Raw genomic sequence first — 22,490 nt, 5'->3', positions numbered from 1 at the left:
ACAAGACGAGTTCAAGCGAGTCCAAGGAGGTACCACCTGTATCTTCCATGGCTCGGATGTCGATCGTTGCATCAAAGGGTGAGCCAGACTTTTCTGGGGGGAAGATCTGTCAGCGCTGCTGCCCTCTGGGCAGCCAGCAGATCCGGAAAGGATGGCTATGCTTTCCCGGGCTGCTGAAAGTGTCAGGCTTGAGTGGAAAATTCCACCGCGTCCCGAACCCTCGAGGTTGGACGATTGGTTTCTCGGGGTGCCTCGCGCTGGTTCTCAGGGCCACACCCCAGTACCTTTCTTCCCGGAATTGTATGGTTGGCTTGCTGTGTTTTGGATGGCACTTTTCTCTGTGAGTGATTGGTTCAGTGGGTCATGGTATGTAACATTTCTTTGTGGGAGACTGCTAACATGTTTGTTAGATTCTATAGCGTTCGTGTGGAGCCGATATCCTCCTGTGTTCTCACCTCAAACGGATAGAAGCACTGAGTGGCCCTGGCTTCGAGTTAGCTTGCTAAAATCGCTCCAGAGAGTCCATATAGTAGACCCTGTTGAGCTCCTCTGTCCCCTCGGCAGCCAGACGTGGTGGAGCGTCCGGCAACAGGCCATCTCTCGATGAATCCATGAGAACCGGTAGAGGGCTGGGTTCCATATGTATAAAGTCCACTGTATTGCCTCAGAGCCCGTGTTTCCCCCGGCAGACTTCTGCCATTCCAAGAGGGTTACAATCACCTCCAATCTTCCATATGCACCTGAATGGATGTTCATATGTGTATTGCTTCAGAAACCTCCTTCGGGAAGGGTGGGGCTTTCACAACGTCCTTGTTCCAAGTGGAACGGGTACGTTTTCTCAGTGTTATCCAGTCTTACTCACTGTAGTGCCATAGCATCAGTAGCTGGTCCTCTTGTGGTAAGCCCTGGCCAACACCAAAAAGTAGGGGTGCAGGTGGCTTCCACAGGACACTGGAAAAGGGCAGTTGCAGTGGCCTTTTGGTAGGGATCCAAATTCGTTGGTCATCCGACGTGACGTCTAGAGTGACCGACTGAAAGGGAACGTCTCGGTTACGTATGGGAACCCTCGTTCCCTGAAGGAGGGAACGGAGATGTCCCGTCACCACAGCTCTTGTACCCCGCTGAGCGGCCAGGTCACCGGATCGGCTCCGAAAACCTGAATATGCGAAAACCTGAATATGCACTGCAACTGCTGCCTACTTATACTCACGCTGTGATCAGCAGCAGCTGGATGCAATAATAGCATGCCAATGTGCATTGGCTCGTTTAGTTTACACTCAAAGTAGATTGGTCTTTCTAAGCGAGATCCCAATTTGTTGGTCATCCGACGAGACGTCTCCATTCCCTCCTTCAGGGAATGAGGGTTACCATATGTAACTGAGACATTCTTAAATAAAAATGACAGTTGTTTAGAGAATGATTTAAAATAAGAAATAAGATGCCAGTTTACATAATTTTTAGCTTGATTTTTTGTGGCTTATTTTAAAGCTCGTTTTGTCATATTTTAAATCATTTAAAGATATCTTGAGACCTGTATAAAAGTATAAATCTTCTTTATCTCTTCCATAGCTGGCTTGATGATCCCGTGGCGCAGGCGTTGGTGTGTTCTGAAGGACGAAACATTCATGTGGTTCCGCTCTAAACAGGAGTCGTTTAAGTCAGGCTGGCTGTACAAGAAGGGCGGCGGTCTATCCACTCTCTCTCGCAGGAACTGGAAGATGCGCTGGTTTGTTCTGCGTGACACCAAGCTCATGTACTTTGACAATGACAGCGAGGAAAAGCTGAAAGGGACAATTGACATCCGCTCAGCCAAGTAAGTATTAGAGAAATAGGAAACAGTATCGTGGTATCATTAGGTGTCTATGTCAGATAGGAAGACAGTTTTTGTGATTGTTGTTTGCAACTTACACAAACCCTGGATCAGGTTTTATCAAGTTTTTTTCCTGTTTTTAGGGAGATTGTGGACAATCATGAAAAAGAGAATGCTCTGAATATTGTGACAGATGAGAGAACATTCCAGGTGTTTGCCGAGTCACCAGAGGATGCCAGGTATGCTGACACCTTCATCTCCATGTGTTTTCCAAAGTTGGAACAAACTGCTCGTCCTTACTCTTTCTTTTGCTCTCCTTCACTTAGTGGTTGGTTTACTGTGTTGAGTCGGGTCCACAATGCCACCCCAGACCAGCTGCTGGAGATGTCTCATGAGCAGGCCAACCCAAAGAACGCTGTAGTCAGTGTCCTTACACTTTGTGCACTTTCACCATTAAACCTCCTTTCTATTTCAACAACTGGCTTTGCTCTCTTTATCTCAGGGCACACTGGATGTTGGATTGATTGATTCAGTTTGTGCTTCAGACAATCCTGACAGGTGAGTGTCAAGAAGAAAACCAACGGCTGAAATTACTTACAGCACTTGAAGCTGAATTGTGTTATTTTTTTCTACTTCTATAGTTTTAATTTTTAATTTTGCATACCCATTTAATTCAATAGCAAAAGAAAAAATCCACAACAGCGTTTCTATGATCTTCCAAAAGAAAAAGAGATACATTGATTACAAAAGATTAATTGATTACAGTGGTTAGAAGACACTCCCTCAGCTGTTGTATTAGAAAATTTTATGTAGCAGTGTTAATTTTCTGTGATTTAATTAGAAGATAATATAATGCAAAGTATGGAGTTATAAATCAATGTAAAAAAAAAAAAAAGTAAAAATGTAATGAAAATTAAAAAATACTTTGCTACATTTACATAAATAACTGGGGAAGCGTATCATCATAGTCTATGAAAAGAGTCCATTATGAGTAAACCATTTTTTGGCTGTATCAAAATATTAATATTTTAATGCTTATGTTATGCTAATGGCACAGAAGTTACACACTTCACCTTTAACATTTAAATTTTTTATATGGCTAAATATCTGAAGATATAAAGTGTCTAACGTTACCATTTTTATCTGGTGCTAACACAAATTCTATTTCCTTTCAAATAGGCCCAATTCATTTGTGATCATCACAGCCAATCGTGTGATCCACTGTAACTCAGACCTGCCGGAGGAAATGCATCACTGGATCAGTCTGCTGCAGAAACCCAAAGGAGACTCCAAGAGTGATGGACAGGAGTTTCTGGTCAGAGGTGTGTTACTAATCTTTAACAGAGTTGTAACCTGAATTTGGGTACCTAATTAATTTTATTTGTCGTTGATTAGTTATATAACATGTCCATGATTATTTGGATTCAAATTGATATTATTGCATTAAGGACAGTGTATATTTTAGGTTCTGTAACTGGTCACCATTTCCTTAAACTGTGTGCTCTTTTGTGACACAGGATGGCTTCACAAGGAGATGAAAGCGGGAGCCAAAAGTTCTGCTCTCAAACTGAAAAAGCGCTGGTTTGTCTTGACAAACAACTCTCTGGACTACTACAAGTCTTCTGAACGTAATGCATCTAAGATGGGCACGCTAGTTCTGAACAGCCTGTGCTCTGTGGTGCAGCCGGAGGAGAAAAAGTTTAAAGAGACAGGTGAGTATGAATGTTCTTGATATGATGTGACTGAGTATGTTGTTAATAAAAATATAATATGGAATTACAGCTCATGTTGCTTAAGTAATAGAACAGAATATATTATATTACTTAATAAAAGTACTGAACCATGCTTATATATATATACAGGTCCTTCTCAAAAAATTTGCATATTGTGAAAAAGTTCATTATTTTCCATAATGTAATGATAAAAATTAAACTTTCATATATTTTAGATTTATTGCACACCAACTGAAATATTTCAGGTCTTTTATTGTTTTAATACTGATGATTTTGGCATACAGCTCATGAAAAACCCAAAATTCCTATCTCAAAAAATTAGCATATTTCATCTGACCAATAAAAGAAAAGTGTTTTTAATACAAAAAAAGTCAACCTTCAAATAATTATTTTCAGTTATGCACTCAATACTTGGTCGGGAATCCTTCTGCAGAAATGACTGCTTCAATGCGGCGTGGCATGGAGGCAATCAGCCTGTGGCACTGCTGAGGTGTTATGGAGGCCCAGGATGCTTCGATAGCGGCCTTAAGCTCATCCAGAGTGTTGGGTCTTGCGTCTCTCAACTTTCTCTTCACAATATCCCACAGATTCTCTATGGGGTTCAGGTCAGGAGAGTTGGCAGGCCAATTGAGCACAGTAATACCATGGTCAGTAAACCATTTACCAGTGGTTTTGGCACTGTGAGCAGGTGCCAGGTCGTGCTGAAAAACGAAATCTTCATCTCCATAAAGCTTTTCAGCAGATGGAAGCATGAAGTGCTCCAAAATCTCCTGATAGCTAGGTGCATTGAGCCTGCCCTTGATAAAACACAGTGGACCAGCAGCTGACATGGCACCCCAGACCATCACTGACTGTGGGTACTTGACACTGGACTTCAGGCATTTTGGCATTTCCTTCTCCCCAGTCTTCCTCCAGGCTCTGGCACCTTGATTTCCGAATGACATGCAAAATTTGCTTTCATCAGTGAAAAAGTACTTTAGACCACTGAGCAACAGTCCAGTGCTGCTTCTCTGTAGCCCAGGTCAGGCGCTTCTGCCGCTGTTTCTGGTTCAGAAGCACACGCCTGTGCACGGTGGCTCTGGATGTTTCTACTCCAGACTCAGTCCACTGTTTCCGCAGGTCCCCCAAGGTCTGGAATCGGTCCTTCTCCACAATCTTCCTCAGGGTCCGGTCACCTCTTCTCGTTGTGCAGCATTTTTTGCCACACTTTTTCCTTCCCACAGACTTCCCACTGAGGTGCCTTGATACAGCACTCTGGGAACAGCCTATTCGTTCAGAAATTTCTTTCTGTGTCTTACCCTCTCGCTTGAGGGTGTCAATGATGGCCTTCTGGACAGCAGTCAGGTCGGCAGTCTTACCCATGATTGCGGTTTTGAGTAATGAACCAGGCTGGGAGTTTTTAAAAGCCTCAGGAATCTTTTGCAGGTGTTTAAAGAGTTAATTAGTTGATTCAGATGATTAGGTTAATAGCTCGTTTAGAGAACCTTTTCATGATATGCTAATTTTTTGAGATAGGAATTTGGGGTTTTCATGAGCTGTATGCCAAAATCATCAGTATTAAAACAATAAAAGACCTGAAATATTTCAGTTGGTGTGCAATGAATCTAAAATATATGAAAGTTTAATTTTTATCATTACATTATGGAAAATAATGAACTTTTTCACAATATGCTAATTTTTTGAGAAGGACCTATATATATATATATATATTTCATTAACTAATGTTAACAAATGCAACTTTAAAATTTAAAAATGTATTGGTATTGAAATTAACACACTCTAACAAGGAACAATACTTCTACAGCTTATATTAACTTTAGTTAATATTACAAATGGAATCTTACAAATTGAAAGTTATCATTTCAAATAAATCCAAATAGTCATGCTTCAAAATGGCCATGTTTAAACATCTACACAAAGGCCATAGCACTGAAATTACATACATATGTAAATTGTATGAATACTCTCACACTTTATTGGCTTTTATTTTGGAACACTTGAGGATCATCCAATCAAAATAATAAAAAGCACCGAACAAAAAGCACAGAACCACGATAACATCTATAACTCATAGGCATCACACGAGTGAAAGTGACGCATCGTGTTCAGTTCATGCGGCTGTCCAGAACAGTTTATTTAATCACCAAACAGGCAAAGGTTCACTACAGGAATGAACAAAGAGAAGTCGATGAGTTTGTAGCAAAACAGAAAGAGAAAGCACAATCTGTACTGTAGCTGTCTATATGAAGCATACAGACTTTATTAGAGCTACAGAAAGACAAACATTCGCTGAAAAAGGCACAATACACAATTTTCCAGCCTTGGGTTAAGTCATTATACATACGAACAACAATCTTATTTAATTGACTTTTTTCTAATACAAGTATTTAAATGGTTGGTTATATGCCATTGATTTTGCATTTATTTTGAATAATGAGCATATGTTGAAAATGAGTTTTTCTCTCTATAAACTAAGCTACATGGTGAGGCTGATGTCTGTTTACACTGCAGGTTACTGGAACATTATAATTCATGGGCGTAAACATTCATACCATCTGTACACCAAGATGCTGAATGAAGCCATGCGCTGGGTGTCTGCCATTCAGGGCGTCATTGACAACAAGGCACCCATTGAAACGCCCACCCAGCAACTTATTAGGGACATCAAGGTAATCAATTTTCAAAACATAAGTCTGTTTTTTGCACTCAAGGTTAGAATGGATAAAACTGTTGCTAAATAAAAATGGTACATAAATCATGGCCTGCCTTTTCTGACATTTGTGTAGGAAAACAGTGTGAACTCTGAGGTTGTGGAACAAATGTATCGAAGAAACCCCATTCTGAGATATACCCAGCATCCCTTGCATTCACCTCTTCTGCCACTACCATATGGAGAGCTCAGCGAAAGCCGTGAGTATCGTCCATCCGCTAAATCACTCGCACATGTAAAACACGCAGAAAGTGACATAAGAAATGTACTATCATACACATCTAACACGGTAACCCTGTTTCCTGTTAGTGCAGAGAATTATTTTTTTTTTTTTTACTTCGTCCTTTTCTTACAAATTATCTTACTAACAGACCTCTTTCTCCTTCCTTCTGCAGTGCAAAAGCAGAAGGGTTATGGAAGCCTGCAGGATGAGGCAGTGAAGATCTTTAACTCTCTTCAGGAAATGGAGATAGTTTCAGACCCTGTCGCCATTATCCAGGGCATCCTGCAGACCTGCCACGATCTGCGGCCACTGAGAGACGAGGTGTACTGTCAGCTGATCAAACAGACCAATCACGTGCCCCAACCCAACAGCCCTGCAAACTGCGCACACTGGCACCTGCTCACCTGCATGAGCTGCACCTTCCTGCCCAGTCGCGCCATCCTGCGCTACCTCCGATACCACTTGAAGAGGTAACAGAGAGATGCTCATTAAATAGCATTTTGGAGTTGAATAATGGTTATATTTCCATTTCAAGGGCCATTTGAGAAACACTACATTCTTTCTGTGAATAATACCTCAGAGTTAGAGAGCGCTATCCTGGCACTGAGATTGAGAAGTATGCCCACTTCATTGGTGAGTCCCTGAAGAAGACAAAGACCAGGGAGTATGTGCCCTCTCAGGAGGAGATCGCCGCCCTGCTGAACAGACAGGAAATGACAACTACTGTGTACTGCCATGGTGGAGGGTCTTGCAAGATATCCATCAACTCACACACCACGGCTGGAGAGGTAATTTTGTTGATTTTATTAACATACTCAGACCTTTGCTTTGAAATATATAATGAAGTGACATAGCATGTCCTGCAAATTAGGATGAAAGTGATGTCTTATTTGTCTGTGTTGGTGGTGGAGAAACTGATTCGTGGTCTGGCGATGGAAAACAGCAGGAACATGTTTTCTTTGTTTGAACACAATAAGGTGGAAAGTCGGGCCATAGAAAGCCGCATAATTGTTGCTGATGTGCTGGCGAAGTTTGAGAGGTAATGAACAGTTCATATGGTCTATGCTGATTAGATGATTTTGAATGAATGCTTGCTCCGTTTCTGTATTTAAAACTATCTATAGCGTCTATAAAACCAATATTTCTGTACATGTTATTTCTGTTGGCTTTATGACTGAGGGTCATCTGCATTCCTCTGCTCTTTCAGGTGGGCAGGTAGTGAAGAAGAGGAGGAGGAAGGGCCCTGGAGGCTATATTTCAAGCTCTATTGCTTTCTTGATGTGGAAAGCATGCCCAAAGAGGGAGTAGAATTTGCCTTCATGTTTGAGCAGGTGAATGAATTATTTCTATTTTGTAAAATTATAGCCATTATAGAGAATTCTTACTATTGATTCACCTGATTTAAATCACAAAGTCAGACCCGCTTTAAAAATCTTTCTAATCTAATTAAATATGTTGGAAGGTTTTTTTTATTTTTATGGAATTTACCTAGAATATGCAAAACCTTATTTAAAGTCTTCACATCACTTTGACTCCAAAAATCTAATATTTCTCTAACAACAATTGGCAGAAAAAAATGCTTTGCAATGCCACACTTCATTTCAACAAACCTAAGAGAATCTTCGATCGTTTTTACAACTTTATGAGCATATTTTATAGAAATCTTAAAAATAATATTTTGTAATTATATATATATATATATATATATATATATATATATATATATATATATATATATATATATATATATATATATAATATATATAATTTATATATAATCACGCTACCTGCAAAAATCAAACAATTTACATTCTTTCATTATATAAAACTATATTATAGTAAAAAATAAAAATTTCACTTGTATTTTCAACAATTTAAACTAAAAATAACTAGAATAGAAGTGAAGATATGCTTCAGTCTCATGTTTTCCCCCAGATTTTCCCCTCATCTTGTGATCTAGCATGATTGGCCAACTTGGGCAAATGGGACCTGATTTGGGCATCTTTATGGCATCTTTATTGGGCATCTGATTTGGGCATCTTTATCTCTTTTTTCACCGTCTCTCTTAGGCTCATGAGAGTCTCATCAGTGGTCATTTCCCAGCCCTTGAGGAAACCCTACAGCACTTAGCAGCCCTGCGACTGCAGTACATCCACGGTGATGTGGCCCGTACACCCTGGAGCCTAAGCAGTGTCTACCCTGTTGGACGACTTCGCACACGCATACTCCAGTCAACTAAAGCAGGGGGTGCTGGAGTACCCGGCGCTGGTATAGTAGGGCCAGGAGGTCACACTTTAGAACGCCGAAAGACCAACTTCCTAGATGGGACGCTGAGACGCAGCTTCAAGACGGGATCGCTGAAGAAACAGCGTGTCGAGGAGGAACAGATGTTGGAGATGTTTGTAAAGGAGGAGATGTCAGCCACACTGGCCAGCGTGCTGGAGAAATGGAGCCGTCTACAGGGCATGCCTCATCACCAGGCCATGCTCAACTACATGACCGTCATCAAAGAGTGGCCAGGATACGGGTCCACACTGTTTGATGTGGAGGTATAAATCATAAATATATGGTTACAGCCTTGTAAAGTAGCAATATTTATCATTACTAACCCTAAGTCAAGCCCCAAAAGTGTCATGTTATTTCAAACTTGTCACAATAAATTTGTAACTAACATACCTATAATTCTAAAAGATAACTAAATTCTGACTCATTTTCAGTTTTCCTTAATGTTACAGTAAGTCTCAGAATTTAGCCACTGATGTTAATTGACATTACTAATTACATGTTTTGTTTTTATTTATCTGTCTGTAGTGTAAGGAGGGCGGCTTCCCTCACGATCTTTGGCTGGGAGTCAGTGCTGAAAACGTCTCTGTGTACAAACGGGGTGAACCCAAACCACTCGAAACTTTCCAGTATGAGCACATTGTTTTCTTCGGAGCACCTCAGCCCAGCACATACAAAATCATTGTTGATGAAAGAGAGATGTTCTTCGAGACATCTCAGGTAATACACTTCTGTGCCTCTGTTATCATTGCTATGTCGGACAAAATGTTGTATAATTGTTTGTTTCAATGGTCGAGGACCATTTAAATCTTTTGAGGATGTACACCAATTTAAATAAACATATATTACAACAGAAAATAAAGACACATTTTACAGTCTTTGTTCTAAACTGAATCTATAACTCTAGCACTTCTTATTTAGTCACTATATTTCCTTTTCTGTGGTAGGATTAGCATGTGATTTTTAACAAACTGATTAACAAGTTTGTTTTGTGCTTTGGTGGGTGAAATCACTAAGATCATGAAGGCGTACATCAACATGATTGTCAAAAAACGCTGCAGTATCATGTCCATCACCAGCAACAGCAGCGCCTTGATGAGGTGATCGACACCAACCAGCGCTCAAAGTGTCCAGCAACATAATGTGATGAACGTGAAGTATACTGCTGACCGTTATTGACTGGAGAACGAGAAGAAAGAGAGCAGAGAAAAAACAGACTTCACCTCTACAACGATGTACCTTAACCTACTGGAATCCTCTGTATACCTGTCCTAAATACAACAGCAAACGTTTATTTAATATTTATCTGACCAGTTTCACCTTTACAAAGCACAACAAAGCCTGGTAACCTGCTCACTGTTCCCTTCCCTCACTGCCAGCACCCTGACTGATGACCAAACTATTTTTGTCCATTACACACCCTTTTCTCCATCTTCAGTCTTCAGTCAGTGATGTTGTACCTAACCGACAGCCACCTACAACTTACCGGTAGTTTTACATAGGTGTGTATATTGTGCTTGTGTGTGAGATCACACACGCACACACAGGTGAATGCTTTGTGGAGCACATACAGAGGCATTTTGTAAAGCCATGACTGCTGGAGGCCATTCAGAGAGCAGGAGAAGAAAGCATTCCCATACATCTCAATGGCAGCTGCTCGGCTGGCACAGGACACCCCAGAAGTTGAATTCTGCCATCTTTGCTCATGACCCCTAGATTTCACATACAGGTTTTTTTTTTAGCCAATGACCTGAGCCATAAATGCCATGTGACTGGAGCCACAGGAAAACGACATCATGGCAGCTCTGATTGGCTGATGGCACTGCAGGGAACATGCACAGTTGCTTAAAATATATTAGTCATGAAAAAAAATCTGCTATAAAGAAATATGTTCAATGTATATGTTGCTTCAGAAAAATTTGCCTTGTGCCCTTCAAAAGTGTAGTTACGAAATCTACCAGCAGAAGCCACTTGGAGTCAGTTAGCCAATCAGATCGCAGTTTATCTGGAACCCGCCATATGTGGATATCAGCAGCGACTGTCTACTCATTTTTGAGACTGTTCACACATTATCAATGCAACAAACATCCTATTTTGTATTAAATGCCAGAGTCTATAAATACATATGCTGAAGTGTTACATTTGATACTGTCTAAATTATTTGTATTTACAGTAATTACGTTTTCTTTTTTGTTATTTTTTGCCACTGATACAAAGCTTGTGTAATTTTAACTGTACCAAGGCACAAATGCATACCCATTTTGACCAGATTGATAATTTAGAGTGTTCAGCGATTAACGGAACAGTTCCTAAGCACCTCTATTCGCTATTACAGAGATCGGATAACAGCTATTAAGTGTTATGCAAGTAGAGCCAGGTCTGCCTGCCCAGTGCAAGCAATAAAAAAGTACTGTATTAAGCAACAGCAGTTAAGATTCAATAAGCATGTATTTGTACTCTTACAACACGTACACGTAACATTAATTGTGGAACACTTATGTTTATTCTATGATTAAAGCACTTGAACTGTTTAGAGCCTGTTCCACTAAGACATTTAATGCAAAAATTATGGGCTCACAGAATGCAAGGCTAAGGATCTTACTGACCTTAAACTTTTGAATGATTTAAAAAAGATTTAACAATTTTATTCAGCAAGAATGCATTAAATTGATCAAAGGTGACAGTAAAGACATTTATAACAACAAAAGATTTCTTTTTCAAATAAACGCCATTCTTATGAACTTTACATTCATCAAATAATCCTGGGGAAAAAAGAAGCTGTTTCCAACTGATAATAATAATTTCTTGAGCACCAAATCAGCAAAATAGAATGATTTCTGAGAGATCATGTGACAATGAAAACTGGAGTAATGACAGCTGAAAATTCAGCTTTTTCATCACAATAATGAATTACAATTAGAAAATAGAAAACAATTATTTTAAACTGTAATAACATCTAACAATCTTACAGTGTTGGTATAAACAGTCCTTGCATACATTTGAAATCTCATTAAACTGTCAAATGTTTCTTCATATTTGACTGCACATAAAAACCAGCACAAACTGAGACAAGTGGGTCTTTGAATTAAAAAAAAAAAAGGCTTTGCTTAAGGAGCATAAATCTTTTGAGGATGTACGTAGTTTGCTGGTATGGACATTATACCCATTTGCCTGACTTGGAAAGCCCCAAATTCTTAGAAGTGCATCTTGACCAACTAGTGGCTACTCTTGTGTAGCTGCATATCTGTTCCCTCAAACCACAGGCAAAGTGACAGTCTTTTCTTTACATGAACTGCCTGACAAATTACCATAAACATCTCATATAAAACAGGCATTTTTATTTCACTTTCTGACAATTTATCATGGCCAAATCAGCCTTTTTGTGTTTCATGTCATGATGGAGCTCTGCTAAGACTGTTACCAGAGTGGCCATGTTGCCAGAGAGATGACAGACAGCAGACATAACAAAGATCTAAAATGGATCATAACACCAAGAAACATCATTCACTGACTCTCGATCAACACAGAATAAGTCCAAGTATGCCTGTTGTTTTTCTTTATGCGAGTATAATCCTACAACAGTACCTGTGTCATTTTGCTGTTTGATATGCAACTATATTTGTCAGTGTAATGCAAGTTTTTTTGTGAACATGTGTATGTCTGAATTTAATGATGAATTGAAACAAGGATACAATGTAATATGATTATGTGTATGGGGATTCCTATTATGATATTGTTATGATTATATTTATGAAACAGAATGGGAAGGGTTGGGTGAGGGTTTTGGTGTATTTATCTGTTATGATGGTGTTATAGTTGATAAGTGGAGAAATGAAGGTGCAGGGTCACCCTTTCATGCTGATCTCAGATTTTTCTCCATTCCCTTTTTTAAACCACTGAGGATCAGATCAGCATTAAAGGGCTGCCAACATTGTAAAGAAATGGATAGAATTGACTTGTCATGAGTAAGTGGAGAAGATTTGATGTGACGGTGTGTTGAAGTAACAAGCAGTATGTTGATGTTGCTGTGTGTGTGTGTGTGTGTGCGTGTGTGTGTTAAGAGAAGGTGGTGTCAGAGCAGCCGAGAAGACTCAGGTGGTAGCTTACACTCTGCCTCATACACACATATTAACACACACATGATCATAGACATATTAACACACAAAGATCAACATAAAACATGCACACAGATATAGCACGGTTGGTTCTGTCTCTCTCACACATTCACACTGGGGTCCTTGCTCAGCTGCAGGCAGCCAGTACAAGGCCTGAATGTATTTTTTTTTCTTCATTGTCATTGTTATCATACTATAAATTATAGCTTACTCTGAAAAAAAAAAAGAATAATTGTGCTTATTAAAATATTGAGAGGGTGAAAAAATGTGTTCTTTTGTAACTGGCTTTACAAAATGCTTTAATAAATTATTGTAATTTATCTCAAAGTAGTGGTTTTGTTTGTATATTAAATATCCTAAATGGAGCTGAATATTATTTGTTCAGGAACAGCTTGGCCAAGTATGGTGTCCCATACTCGGAATTTGTGCTGCATTTAACCCATCCAAGTGCAGCCCCCTATAGCCTATAAGAAAGTATTACTCATACAGGTGCTGGTCATATAATTAGAATATCATCAAAAAGTTGATTTATTTCACTAATTCCATTCAAAAAGTGAAACTTGTATATTATATTAATTCATTACACACAGACGGATATATTTCAAATGTTTATTTATTTTAATTTTGATGATTATAACTGACAACTAAGGAAAATCCCAAATTCAGTATCTCAGAAAATTAGAATATTGTGAAAAGGTTCAATATTGAAGACACCTGGTGCCACACTCTAATCAGCTAATTAACTCAAAACACCTGCAAAGGCCTTTAAATGGTGTCTCATTCTAGTTCTGTAGGCTACACAATCACGGGGAAGACTGCTGACTTGACAGTTGTCCAAAAGACGACCATTGACACCTTGCACAAGGAGGGCAAAACACAAAAGGTCATTGCAAAAGAGGCTGCCTGTTCACAGAGCTCTGTGTCCAAGCACATTAATAGAGAGGCGAAGGAAAGGAAAAGATGTGATAGAAAAAAGTGTATAAGCAATAGAGATAACCGCAACCTGGAGAGGATTGTGAAACAAAACCCATTCAAAAATGTGGGGGAGATTCATAAAGAGTGGACTGCAGCTGGAGTCAGTGCTTCAAGAACCACTACACACAGACGTATGCAAGACATGGGTTTCAGCTGTCGCATTCCTTGTGTCAAGCCACTCTTAAACAACAGATAGCGTCAGAAGCGTCTCGCTTCAAAAGGGACTGGACTGCTGCTGAGTAGTCCAAAGATATGTTCTCTGATGAAAGAAAATTTTGCATTTCCTTTGAAAATCAGGGTCCCAGAGTCTGGAGGAAGAGAGGAGGGGCACACAATCCACATTGCTTGAGGTCCAGTGTAAAGTTTCCACAGTCAGTGATGGTTTGGGGTGCCATGTCATCTGCTGGTGTTGGTCCACTGTGTTTTCTGAGGTCCAAGGTCAACGCAGCCGTATACCAGGAAGTTTTAGAGCACTTCATGCTTCCTGCTGCTGAGCAACTTTATGGAGATACAGATTTCATTTTCCACAAGGACTTGGCACCTGCACACAGTGCCAAAGCTACCAGTACCTGGTTTAAGGACCATGGTATCCCTGTTTTTAAATGGCCAGCAAACTCGCCTGACCTTAACCCCATAGAAAATCTATGGGGTATTGTGAAGAGGAAGATGCGATATGCCAGACCCAAGAATGCAGAAGAGCTGAAGGCCACTATCAGAGCAACCTGGGCTCTCATAACACCTGAGCAGTGCCACAGACTGATCGACTCCATGACACGCCGCATTGCTGCAGTAATTCAGGCAAAAGGAGCCCCAACTAAGTACTGAGTGCTGTACATGCTCATACTTTTCATGTTCATACTTTTCAGTTGGCCAATATTTCTAAAAATCCTTTCTTTGTATTGGTCTTAAGTAATATTTAAATTTTCTGAGATACTGAATTTGGGATTTTCCTTAGTTGTCGGTTATAATCATCAAAATTAAAAGAAATAAGCATTTGAAATATATCCGTCTGTGTGTAATGAATGAATATAATATACAAGTTTCACTTTTTGAATGGAATTAGTGAAATAAACTTTTTGATGATATTCTAATTATATGACCAGCACCTGTATATACAAAAAGTGTGTGGGGGATTTGTAAACTATCCTTGTATTGTCCTTTTTATTATTTAAAAGATTAAAACACTAGGGGGAAAAATCAGGAAATATATACAAGGCCTCTGGATTAAACAAGATATTTTTTGCTAGTGAATATAAAATTTAGCTGACAAAATAAAGAGGAATAAATTTTGCGAAATCATTCTCTGAAAAAGGTTTGCTGCTTAATAATCATGAGCCAGGATTTCGCCATTGGAAGATTACAACGCGAAGTCATGACCTACTTAATATTCATTTTTTAAACCATCTCCACTGTAAGGTTACAATGCAGCTTTTGTATTACGTACTTAATAAACCACGCCTTCGCCGAAGCAGGTATTGTAATTTAAGCCCCTGGCTAAAAGAATGTCCTGCGCCACTGAAGAGAACCAAAGCTACAAAACCTGTTCCTAGTTTCTGGTCGACTCGATGAAGTGTCTGCGCTGAGGTTTCAAACTGAAGATATTTGTTGACAAAATTTATTACAAACAGAGGAGTCCGTTTTATTTAGGTGTTCGTTCATTTAAAAAAGAGAACATGAGAGTTATTCCTATCGTCCTGCTTCTCTTTGGTTTGAGCTCAACGCTGGCACAGAATACAATATCTCCAAATACTACAACACAGACTACAACACAACCTACGAGTCAAGGACCGACTACAACACCACATCCAAGTAAGGCCAATAGACACTTCTGGCGAATACATTCTAGAGTAAAAATGACTGTTTTAGAACCTCTAGTTTCATAGGTGTTGAATTTACATACAAACAAATGTTATACTTGGTCTTTGTCCTTTGACTTGAGTTTACTGTGATTACAATAACCAGAATTATTTTTATAGCTGTTTTACTACTTAAACTAAATGGACAATAAATGATTACAAATACACTTTTGTATGTAGAGTTCAAACATAAGACCTGCTGTTTAATGTTAAACCATTTAATTCTCCTGAAAGACCAGTTTACTAGTAAATAACTGCCTTTATCTGATTTCCCATACTGCTTTTGTCTGGTTTCATAACTAAGGATGGCCAAGGCAACCACTGTCTCATAGGGTGTAATTGTTGCCTAATGTATTGAGTCAGGCTCTAAAGCTTGTAGTAGTGTTTAACACAGAATTTGTTTCATTAACGTGTCTCTAACCACAGTTAATTTCTACAACTAAATTGTCCTCTCTCACACTTTTCTAGGTTGCGAGACCAAGAGTGGTACAACCTGTGAGGAATGCTTGGCATATGTGGATGTGAGTTTGGATTAAATTTTGCCTCTCTCTTTGATGTTTGGAAATATTATTGTCTTTATATTTTTGTCTGTGGCTATAGTCCACAAAGCAGACTGGCCAGATTTATTCACACTATGTTAAATGGGTCAAAACATGTTGTTATGAACCATATAAATAAGATATAACGAGAACCAAAAACATGAGGACACATGATATTAGAAAGAGAAAAACAGAGTGACAAGGAAATGATGAACTCAACAAGCAGCAAGATTGGCAGGATTTTTTACTCTTTATCAGATCATCACGTACCTCACCTGTGGAACAGGTCTGGGCTGTTTTAGGTGTTTACAGCTTCACACTCTTTCAAAGAGCTCTGCGTCACTTGTGTCACCTTAAAAAGTCAGTCATGTAAATATTCATATACTGAGGTCAGCCTTTTATTTAGTGGTGTTTGTTAAAGTAAGTGTCACTGTTGCTGTAATTCAAAAATCCAACCCGGAGTATTAAACCTCAGACATTATTGTCTTGTAACATTTGTGTAATGGACACATAATACCTCAAATCCTAGCTTATTGTGAAGAGGTATGCTATTACTTTTCTAAGCAATCAGAGTTACAGTTTTCACCTGCTGTTATTTTACATTTTAAACTATTTCTCATGTGTTTACTCATGGTGCTACCAGGTCCAGCTATGCATTTGAATTGTTTGTGTATATTTTAGCTATCGAATTCAGTCTGTTGTTGCTGTGTGACGCTGACATTCTGTATTTAAGACACTCCCAAACAAACCTTTCATATACCACAGACACGCACACACAGCTGTTCTCACAGTTACTGACGTGTGTCAGTATCAACCCTGTAATAACTCGTCTCTACTGATGTCATCATTGTTTTTGTAACTATCTGCAACCCTAAATTCAGAGAATAAAACTTTGAAGCTTTGAATCCTGGATACAGTGGATGACTGTATATAGCGATCTTAATCTTCAATCTGTCTTTTTAGTGTCTGTGGTGCATTTCAACTAAAAAATGTATAACATATCCAGCCAAAACCATCCTGCCCCCCAACTCCCTCTGCCCACTGAATGATGCTCGATGGGGCCTTTGCACAAGTAAGAAACATTTTAAATTTTTTCTCTCACTTATTTTTCTGTTTATTTACGATTCTGGGTTTCCCAACCTTTATCACCTTTTCTTTCTTGTCTTCTTTTTAAGTAGACATAGCACAAAACAAAGATGAAAATCAATTGTGATCATTTAAATCACAAAACAATGATACAATAATAATAATTATTAGGAATGCACAAAATACAGTCAAGTCACCTTTATTTGTATAGCGCTTTATACAATACTGATTGTGTCAAAGCAGCTTTATGGTGTCAAACAGGAAAATAGTTTGTCAATAATGCAAGAAGAAAAAAAATCAAAGAGTAATTTTTCCAGATAAAGTCAGTTCATTGATGATTCAGTGATGTCATAAAGCATAGATTTATAATATTTATTGATGATTGGTTTTAATTGTTTATTTCAATAGAATTAAAATATCGGTGTTATGGGCTGTCCAGTATAAAGAGTGCACGGCGAAGGAGTAGAGCCCAAGTAAGATCTTTTAATAAACCAACAGGGAGAAAACAAGAACATTTGTAATCCAAAACAATAACAGACAGTGAACTGTGTAAGACACAGGGTTTATATACATGGGGAACAAAATCAAGATGAAAACAGAACAGGTGTGGAGCCAATTCAGGAGTTTCAGTAAGCGGGTGTGAAGCAGGCGAGGGGCAGGTAACAGGAATAGGGGACAGTTCATGGAGCCAGGCAGAGATCTAGACTGCAGCCAGGACAGCGGCCAACGGTGGAGATGCTGGAGGGAGGAGCCATGGTGGAAGTAAGGCTGGTGACACCAGGGGGCCAACAGATGGAGACAGAGCTGATATAAGAGGAGCAATGATCTGCTCTGGCTGGCTGGTCTCTGGATCTGGAGTGGGGCTGGAGATGTCCTCAGTGGGGCAGACGGAGAAATATAATGCACTTTTCTCCGGCACCCCCTCTAAAAAGAGCAGCCAAATTCTCCTTGGGACCGTTTGCTGGCAGGCATGCTCAGTCTGGTTTAGTAAAAAAAAAACAAAAAAAAACAAAGCATAGTGTGTAAGGCACACCAGATATAAAAAGTCCCTGGTTTGGTTCTCCAGTGAACGGTCCATCTTTTACAGGCATAGGAGCTGAAAGACTGGTATATCCATGCAGGAGAGGGGAGAGAAAAAAAAACTAAAAGAAAGAAAAACACTGCAATTCTAATCTAAATTTTCTAGTTTTGAGGGTCTGCTATTTTTTTTTTTTTTACGGCCTGTCCAGTATAAACAGCTCACGACAGAGGACTAGAGTCCAAGTAAGGACACGTATATAGCAGACACGTAACTGAGGAAGAGACAGGGTTTAAATATATGGGGAATGTAATCAAGATGAAAACAGAACAGGTGTGGAGCCAATTAACAACTAAGTGAACAAACTAGGGAACTAACGTAGGGGAACAGAAATACAGAGAAAACTAAACCAAAATGAATCAGAACAGAACATAAATGTGAACATCGTGATTTTATTGCTGTCTAATAGTAATTTTCTGTCAATGTTGTGACAAAAAACAAAGTAAAAAAAAAGTAAAACAATCATTAAAAACTTTTATGTATAAAAGTGGTCAGGCACTTAACCCTCATAATGCATTCAAATCTGTGTATGTGGATTCTGGGTCTGTTTGGACACAAAAAAATAATTGTTTTATAAAACAACTTTAACTTAATATATGATCAGCAACTTCTCATTAATGAGTGAATGTGAAAAAGTTTTGATTGTTACTGCTATTACCAAGTTATTATTTTATGTACCCCTTTTTAATTAAAAATTGCAATTAACCCCCCCCCCCCCCCCCAAAAAAAAAAAAATACTATGCAAATTTTATTTTTCAATATTGATGAGAATTTTTATTTGAACATATCATTGTATAAAATTAAGAACATATCATCTGAGAATTCTTAACCCCATTGGAATTAATGGATTTCAATTCAATTCTTCTCAATTTATAACTCATGATTGTTCAAAAACTTTCATAAAAATTTATGAAACCTACATTTTTATTTCTAACAAAACATCAAAGATACATAATTGTTGTATTACTCTGTAAAGTTTTTTGAAACCAAGTAAATTCATAAGTATTTTGACACCTAATGATACTTAATACATACGAAACGTAAAAATTTTGAAAAAAATAAAATGCCATCTTGATTTGCAAAGTTTTGTTCCCTTACTAAAAACATATTAATATGTTAAATTTGTATGTAACTCTTGATCAAAACAGACCCAAATGCATTATGAGGGTTGAACATAATTAAAATTGGTATCAGTCATAAACAAGCTATATAACAGAACTATCTGTAGTCTTTTCTCTAGCCCAAATTCCAAATTTAACAACTAAAAAGCAACTACAGTACTTAATCAATATTACCATAATCACATATTGCCTTGCCATAAATGTTATATGAGTTGATACGGTATCACCTAGAGATAATGTTTTAACACTTTCTATGACGTTCTCTTTTTTTTCTTTTTCCTTTTTTTGTGGAATTCAGTAAACTTCCAGATTTTGATCATTACATTGTCAGTGGCTGCAGCGCTGCTCATCATTGGTTTTTTGGTGTGTATTTTCTGCTGCTGCAAGTGTGAGAACTTTGGGTAAGTCTGAACATACGAGATGTGTTTGACCTATTGTATGTCACATTAACTTTTATTATATGGTTGACAAATGAGTTGTGAAAGTCAAAATACTTAAAAACTTAAAATGTGAATATTGGTCAACCTCTCTGCATCGCTGCAAAATGGTAGAGAACCAAGAGACCTCTAGATCATTAAAGAAAGATCTCAACTACTCAACTTTCTCAATTAAACAAACTTTGTCTTTCACAGATCTACTCGATTCCAAAACAGGATGAACCGGCAATCAGACAAGACAAAAACAAAACAAGAGGAGAGGTAAGAGTAACTGACATTTGAATATTCAAAATGGAGATGACAGACAGTAGGAGGTGCAAGATAATATGCAAAACGAGGAATAATTGACGTTTTCATTAAGTACCTTATATTGAACATCAGCTTTTATCTATACATTGATGTGCATGTAGATGCATCATGGGTAGTGTATCAGTGTTTGAATTTTCAAAGCAGACCAAAGATATTATGTTATGAGGAACTAAGATGCGACATAATGTTCTATGAGAAACCTGTTCTACAGCTGTAATGGGTACTGATCGTCAACATGCCTTTAGGGTGTGAGTGTGATTTCACTAGGAATTTATGTTCTTGTGTTCTTGTTTCACAGAAAAGCTGAGCTGAAGATTAGACATGATGAGATCCGACAAAAATATGGTGAGTCAACGATTCCCTCTTCTCAGAAACAGCATAAATAAGTGAATTTGAACTGATTGTTATGTTGGCAGTGCAAGAAAAATAAGTCATACTGTCTATCAAAATAAAGGTAAGGAGCACATGACAGTGTTTCAAAAATAGGTCCAGCCTAAAGGTTTGGAATGTTTTCAAAAAATGCTGCAAGGGATTGTTTTTTTTTTTGCTAAGACTAGTCAATTTTGCAGTCTAGTCAAATTCTTTATGAAGGTGTGCTCCCTCTAGTGGTAATTATTCAATTTGTCCTCTTGTGTTTATTCAGTAATATCTCCTGGACATGAATCATGATGAATGTATATGTATACATTCAGATTATTTTTGTGTTCATAATATGTAACATTACCAAGCAGTGTCTTTAAGATTTTATTCAGTGGCCTTTTGTTTAGAAATGAAAAAGTTACTATATGTTTGATTGAAAGGTATATTTGATTAATTTATATAATTTTCTTTTTTTTCTTCCTGTCTCTCTCTATCAGGTCTCAGCAGGGCAAGTCCTTATGCTAGATTTGACAATCCAAGCTAAAATGATGGATGCACTGTTATAAAGATGAATACTTTGACTATCTGCTGCCTATTTGAAAATGATTACAATAGATGAAATAATATGATTCCATTGTGCTTAAAATGATGATTTTCAGCTTAAGTAATATTCAACTTAATGTCATTTCTGTTAATTTATTTTATTTACTACAATTTTCCACAAAGTATTCAATCAATGTAACCCCCCACCATCATAATATGAAAGTAACTTTTTTTGTACATATATAATCAAAGTTAAGGTTTCACTGAAATAAAAAATATTCTTTATAAAAAGCATCTAACACTCTCATCTGAATCCAAATCAGCATCTGCTAGGTTTGGAACCGAGTGAAGGATTGCTTATTAGTCCATGAGCCTTATAGATATCATAAGATAATAGATATATCTGATAAATACCTGCCCATGTAATATACACACTTTTTGAATAAGATAATAAATAATAATAATTAAAAGTTGTTTGTCTGTGTTTCTTGACTTGAATGTAATTGTAAAGGTTTTTTTTTTGCTTCAATAAATTGTCAGCTTAGAGGTGCTTAAATGTTCAAATGTTGATTGACCTTGGGATATGAGCGGTTTATTTAATTTCACTGTTATTATCTTTATTATTATTTTCTATAAGGTCTGCGATATATATGTCTAAATATAGTTTTTTTTATAATATAAGTTTAAAATATAGTATATAGTTTTTAATCAACTAACACTTTGAAATCTATACAATTTGACAACATGTATAAAAACGTTAAAATAAAAAATAATAAAAACTACACTAGAATGGGAAGCATTGATCAGAAGTCACTGATACATTTTTAAAAAAAATATTAAAATCAAATAAGATTATTGGGTTGGATAAGGATTGGATACAGCTAAATATTGTGTTTTTTGACTTTTCTGACTGTAAAACAAGAGGCAAAGGGCAACTGGGACAATTCTGCATTTTGACACATGACCTGAGCATTCCTATGTAATATCAAAATGCATTTACTTTCAATCCCTCTTTTTACATTCAATACTTGAATTAGGACTATTTTACTAACAGCTGCTGTGAAAAACCTGACAACTTCCTATTCATCACATAACAGAACTGGGCCAGAAAACAAAGAGCATCATTATGTACAAATTAGGAATTATGGAATTAATTTAATAACTATAGTTGTGCCTATTGTTAAAGCAATATGTACATTTTCATTAAAAGTAACTAATTAATTAGCCCTGATGTCAGGGCCTGAAAAGCACAAGATTATCTTCAGAAATTTCGCGGGAGCTTTGCTCGCTCCCGCGAACGACAGGAGCATCA

At 37.8% G+C, this 22,490-nt stretch overlaps 2 protein-coding genes across 2 annotated transcripts in view; both read left to right on the top strand.

Moving 5' to 3' along the window:
* Positions 1–13,201, top strand: part of LOC109091191 (unconventional myosin-X-like) — a 66,202-nt gene extending 53,001 nt beyond the window's left edge. Inside the window, exons 26-40 of the mRNA XM_042757868.1 lie at positions 1,570–1,813; positions 1,954–2,049; positions 2,137–2,230; positions 2,313–2,368; positions 2,990–3,132; positions 3,328–3,522; positions 6,055–6,212; positions 6,330–6,453; positions 6,649–6,946; positions 7,057–7,264; positions 7,379–7,515; positions 7,684–7,807; positions 8,546–9,025; positions 9,288–9,479; positions 9,759–13,201. Coding sequence (XP_042613802.1) covers positions 1,570–1,813; positions 1,954–2,049; positions 2,137–2,230; positions 2,313–2,368; positions 2,990–3,132; positions 3,328–3,522; positions 6,055–6,212; positions 6,330–6,453; positions 6,649–6,946; positions 7,057–7,264; positions 7,379–7,515; positions 7,684–7,807; positions 8,546–9,025; positions 9,288–9,479; positions 9,759–9,863 — 2,654 coding nt within the window. The 3' untranslated portion in view covers positions 9,864–13,201. The remainder of the gene's footprint in view (positions 1–1,569; positions 1,814–1,953; positions 2,050–2,136; positions 2,231–2,312; positions 2,369–2,989; positions 3,133–3,327; positions 3,523–6,054; positions 6,213–6,329; positions 6,454–6,648; positions 6,947–7,056; positions 7,265–7,378; positions 7,516–7,683; positions 7,808–8,545; positions 9,026–9,287; positions 9,480–9,758) is intronic.
* Positions 13,202–15,318: 2,117 nt separating this feature from the next.
* On the top strand, positions 15,319–21,648 carry LOC109086338 (pituitary tumor-transforming gene 1 protein-interacting protein-like). Its single transcript, XM_019100759.2, has 7 exons — positions 15,319–15,658; positions 16,174–16,226; positions 17,208–17,316; positions 19,828–19,930; positions 20,162–20,227; positions 20,574–20,620; positions 21,133–21,648. Exons 1-7 carry the CDS (start codon positions 15,523–15,525, stop codon positions 21,177–21,179), a joined length of 561 nt encoding a protein of 186 aa, XP_018956304.1. The 5' UTR covers positions 15,319–15,522; the 3' UTR covers positions 21,180–21,648.
* The last annotated feature ends 842 nt before the right edge of the window (positions 21,649–22,490 follow it).

Source organism: Cyprinus carpio, chromosome A6 (assembly GCF_018340385.1).
Source record: "Cyprinus carpio isolate SPL01 chromosome A6, ASM1834038v1, whole genome shotgun sequence".
NCBI lineage: Eukaryota > Metazoa > Chordata > Actinopteri > Cypriniformes > Cyprinidae > Cyprinus > Cyprinus carpio.
This window is presented reverse-complemented; position numbering and strand designations above follow the sequence as displayed.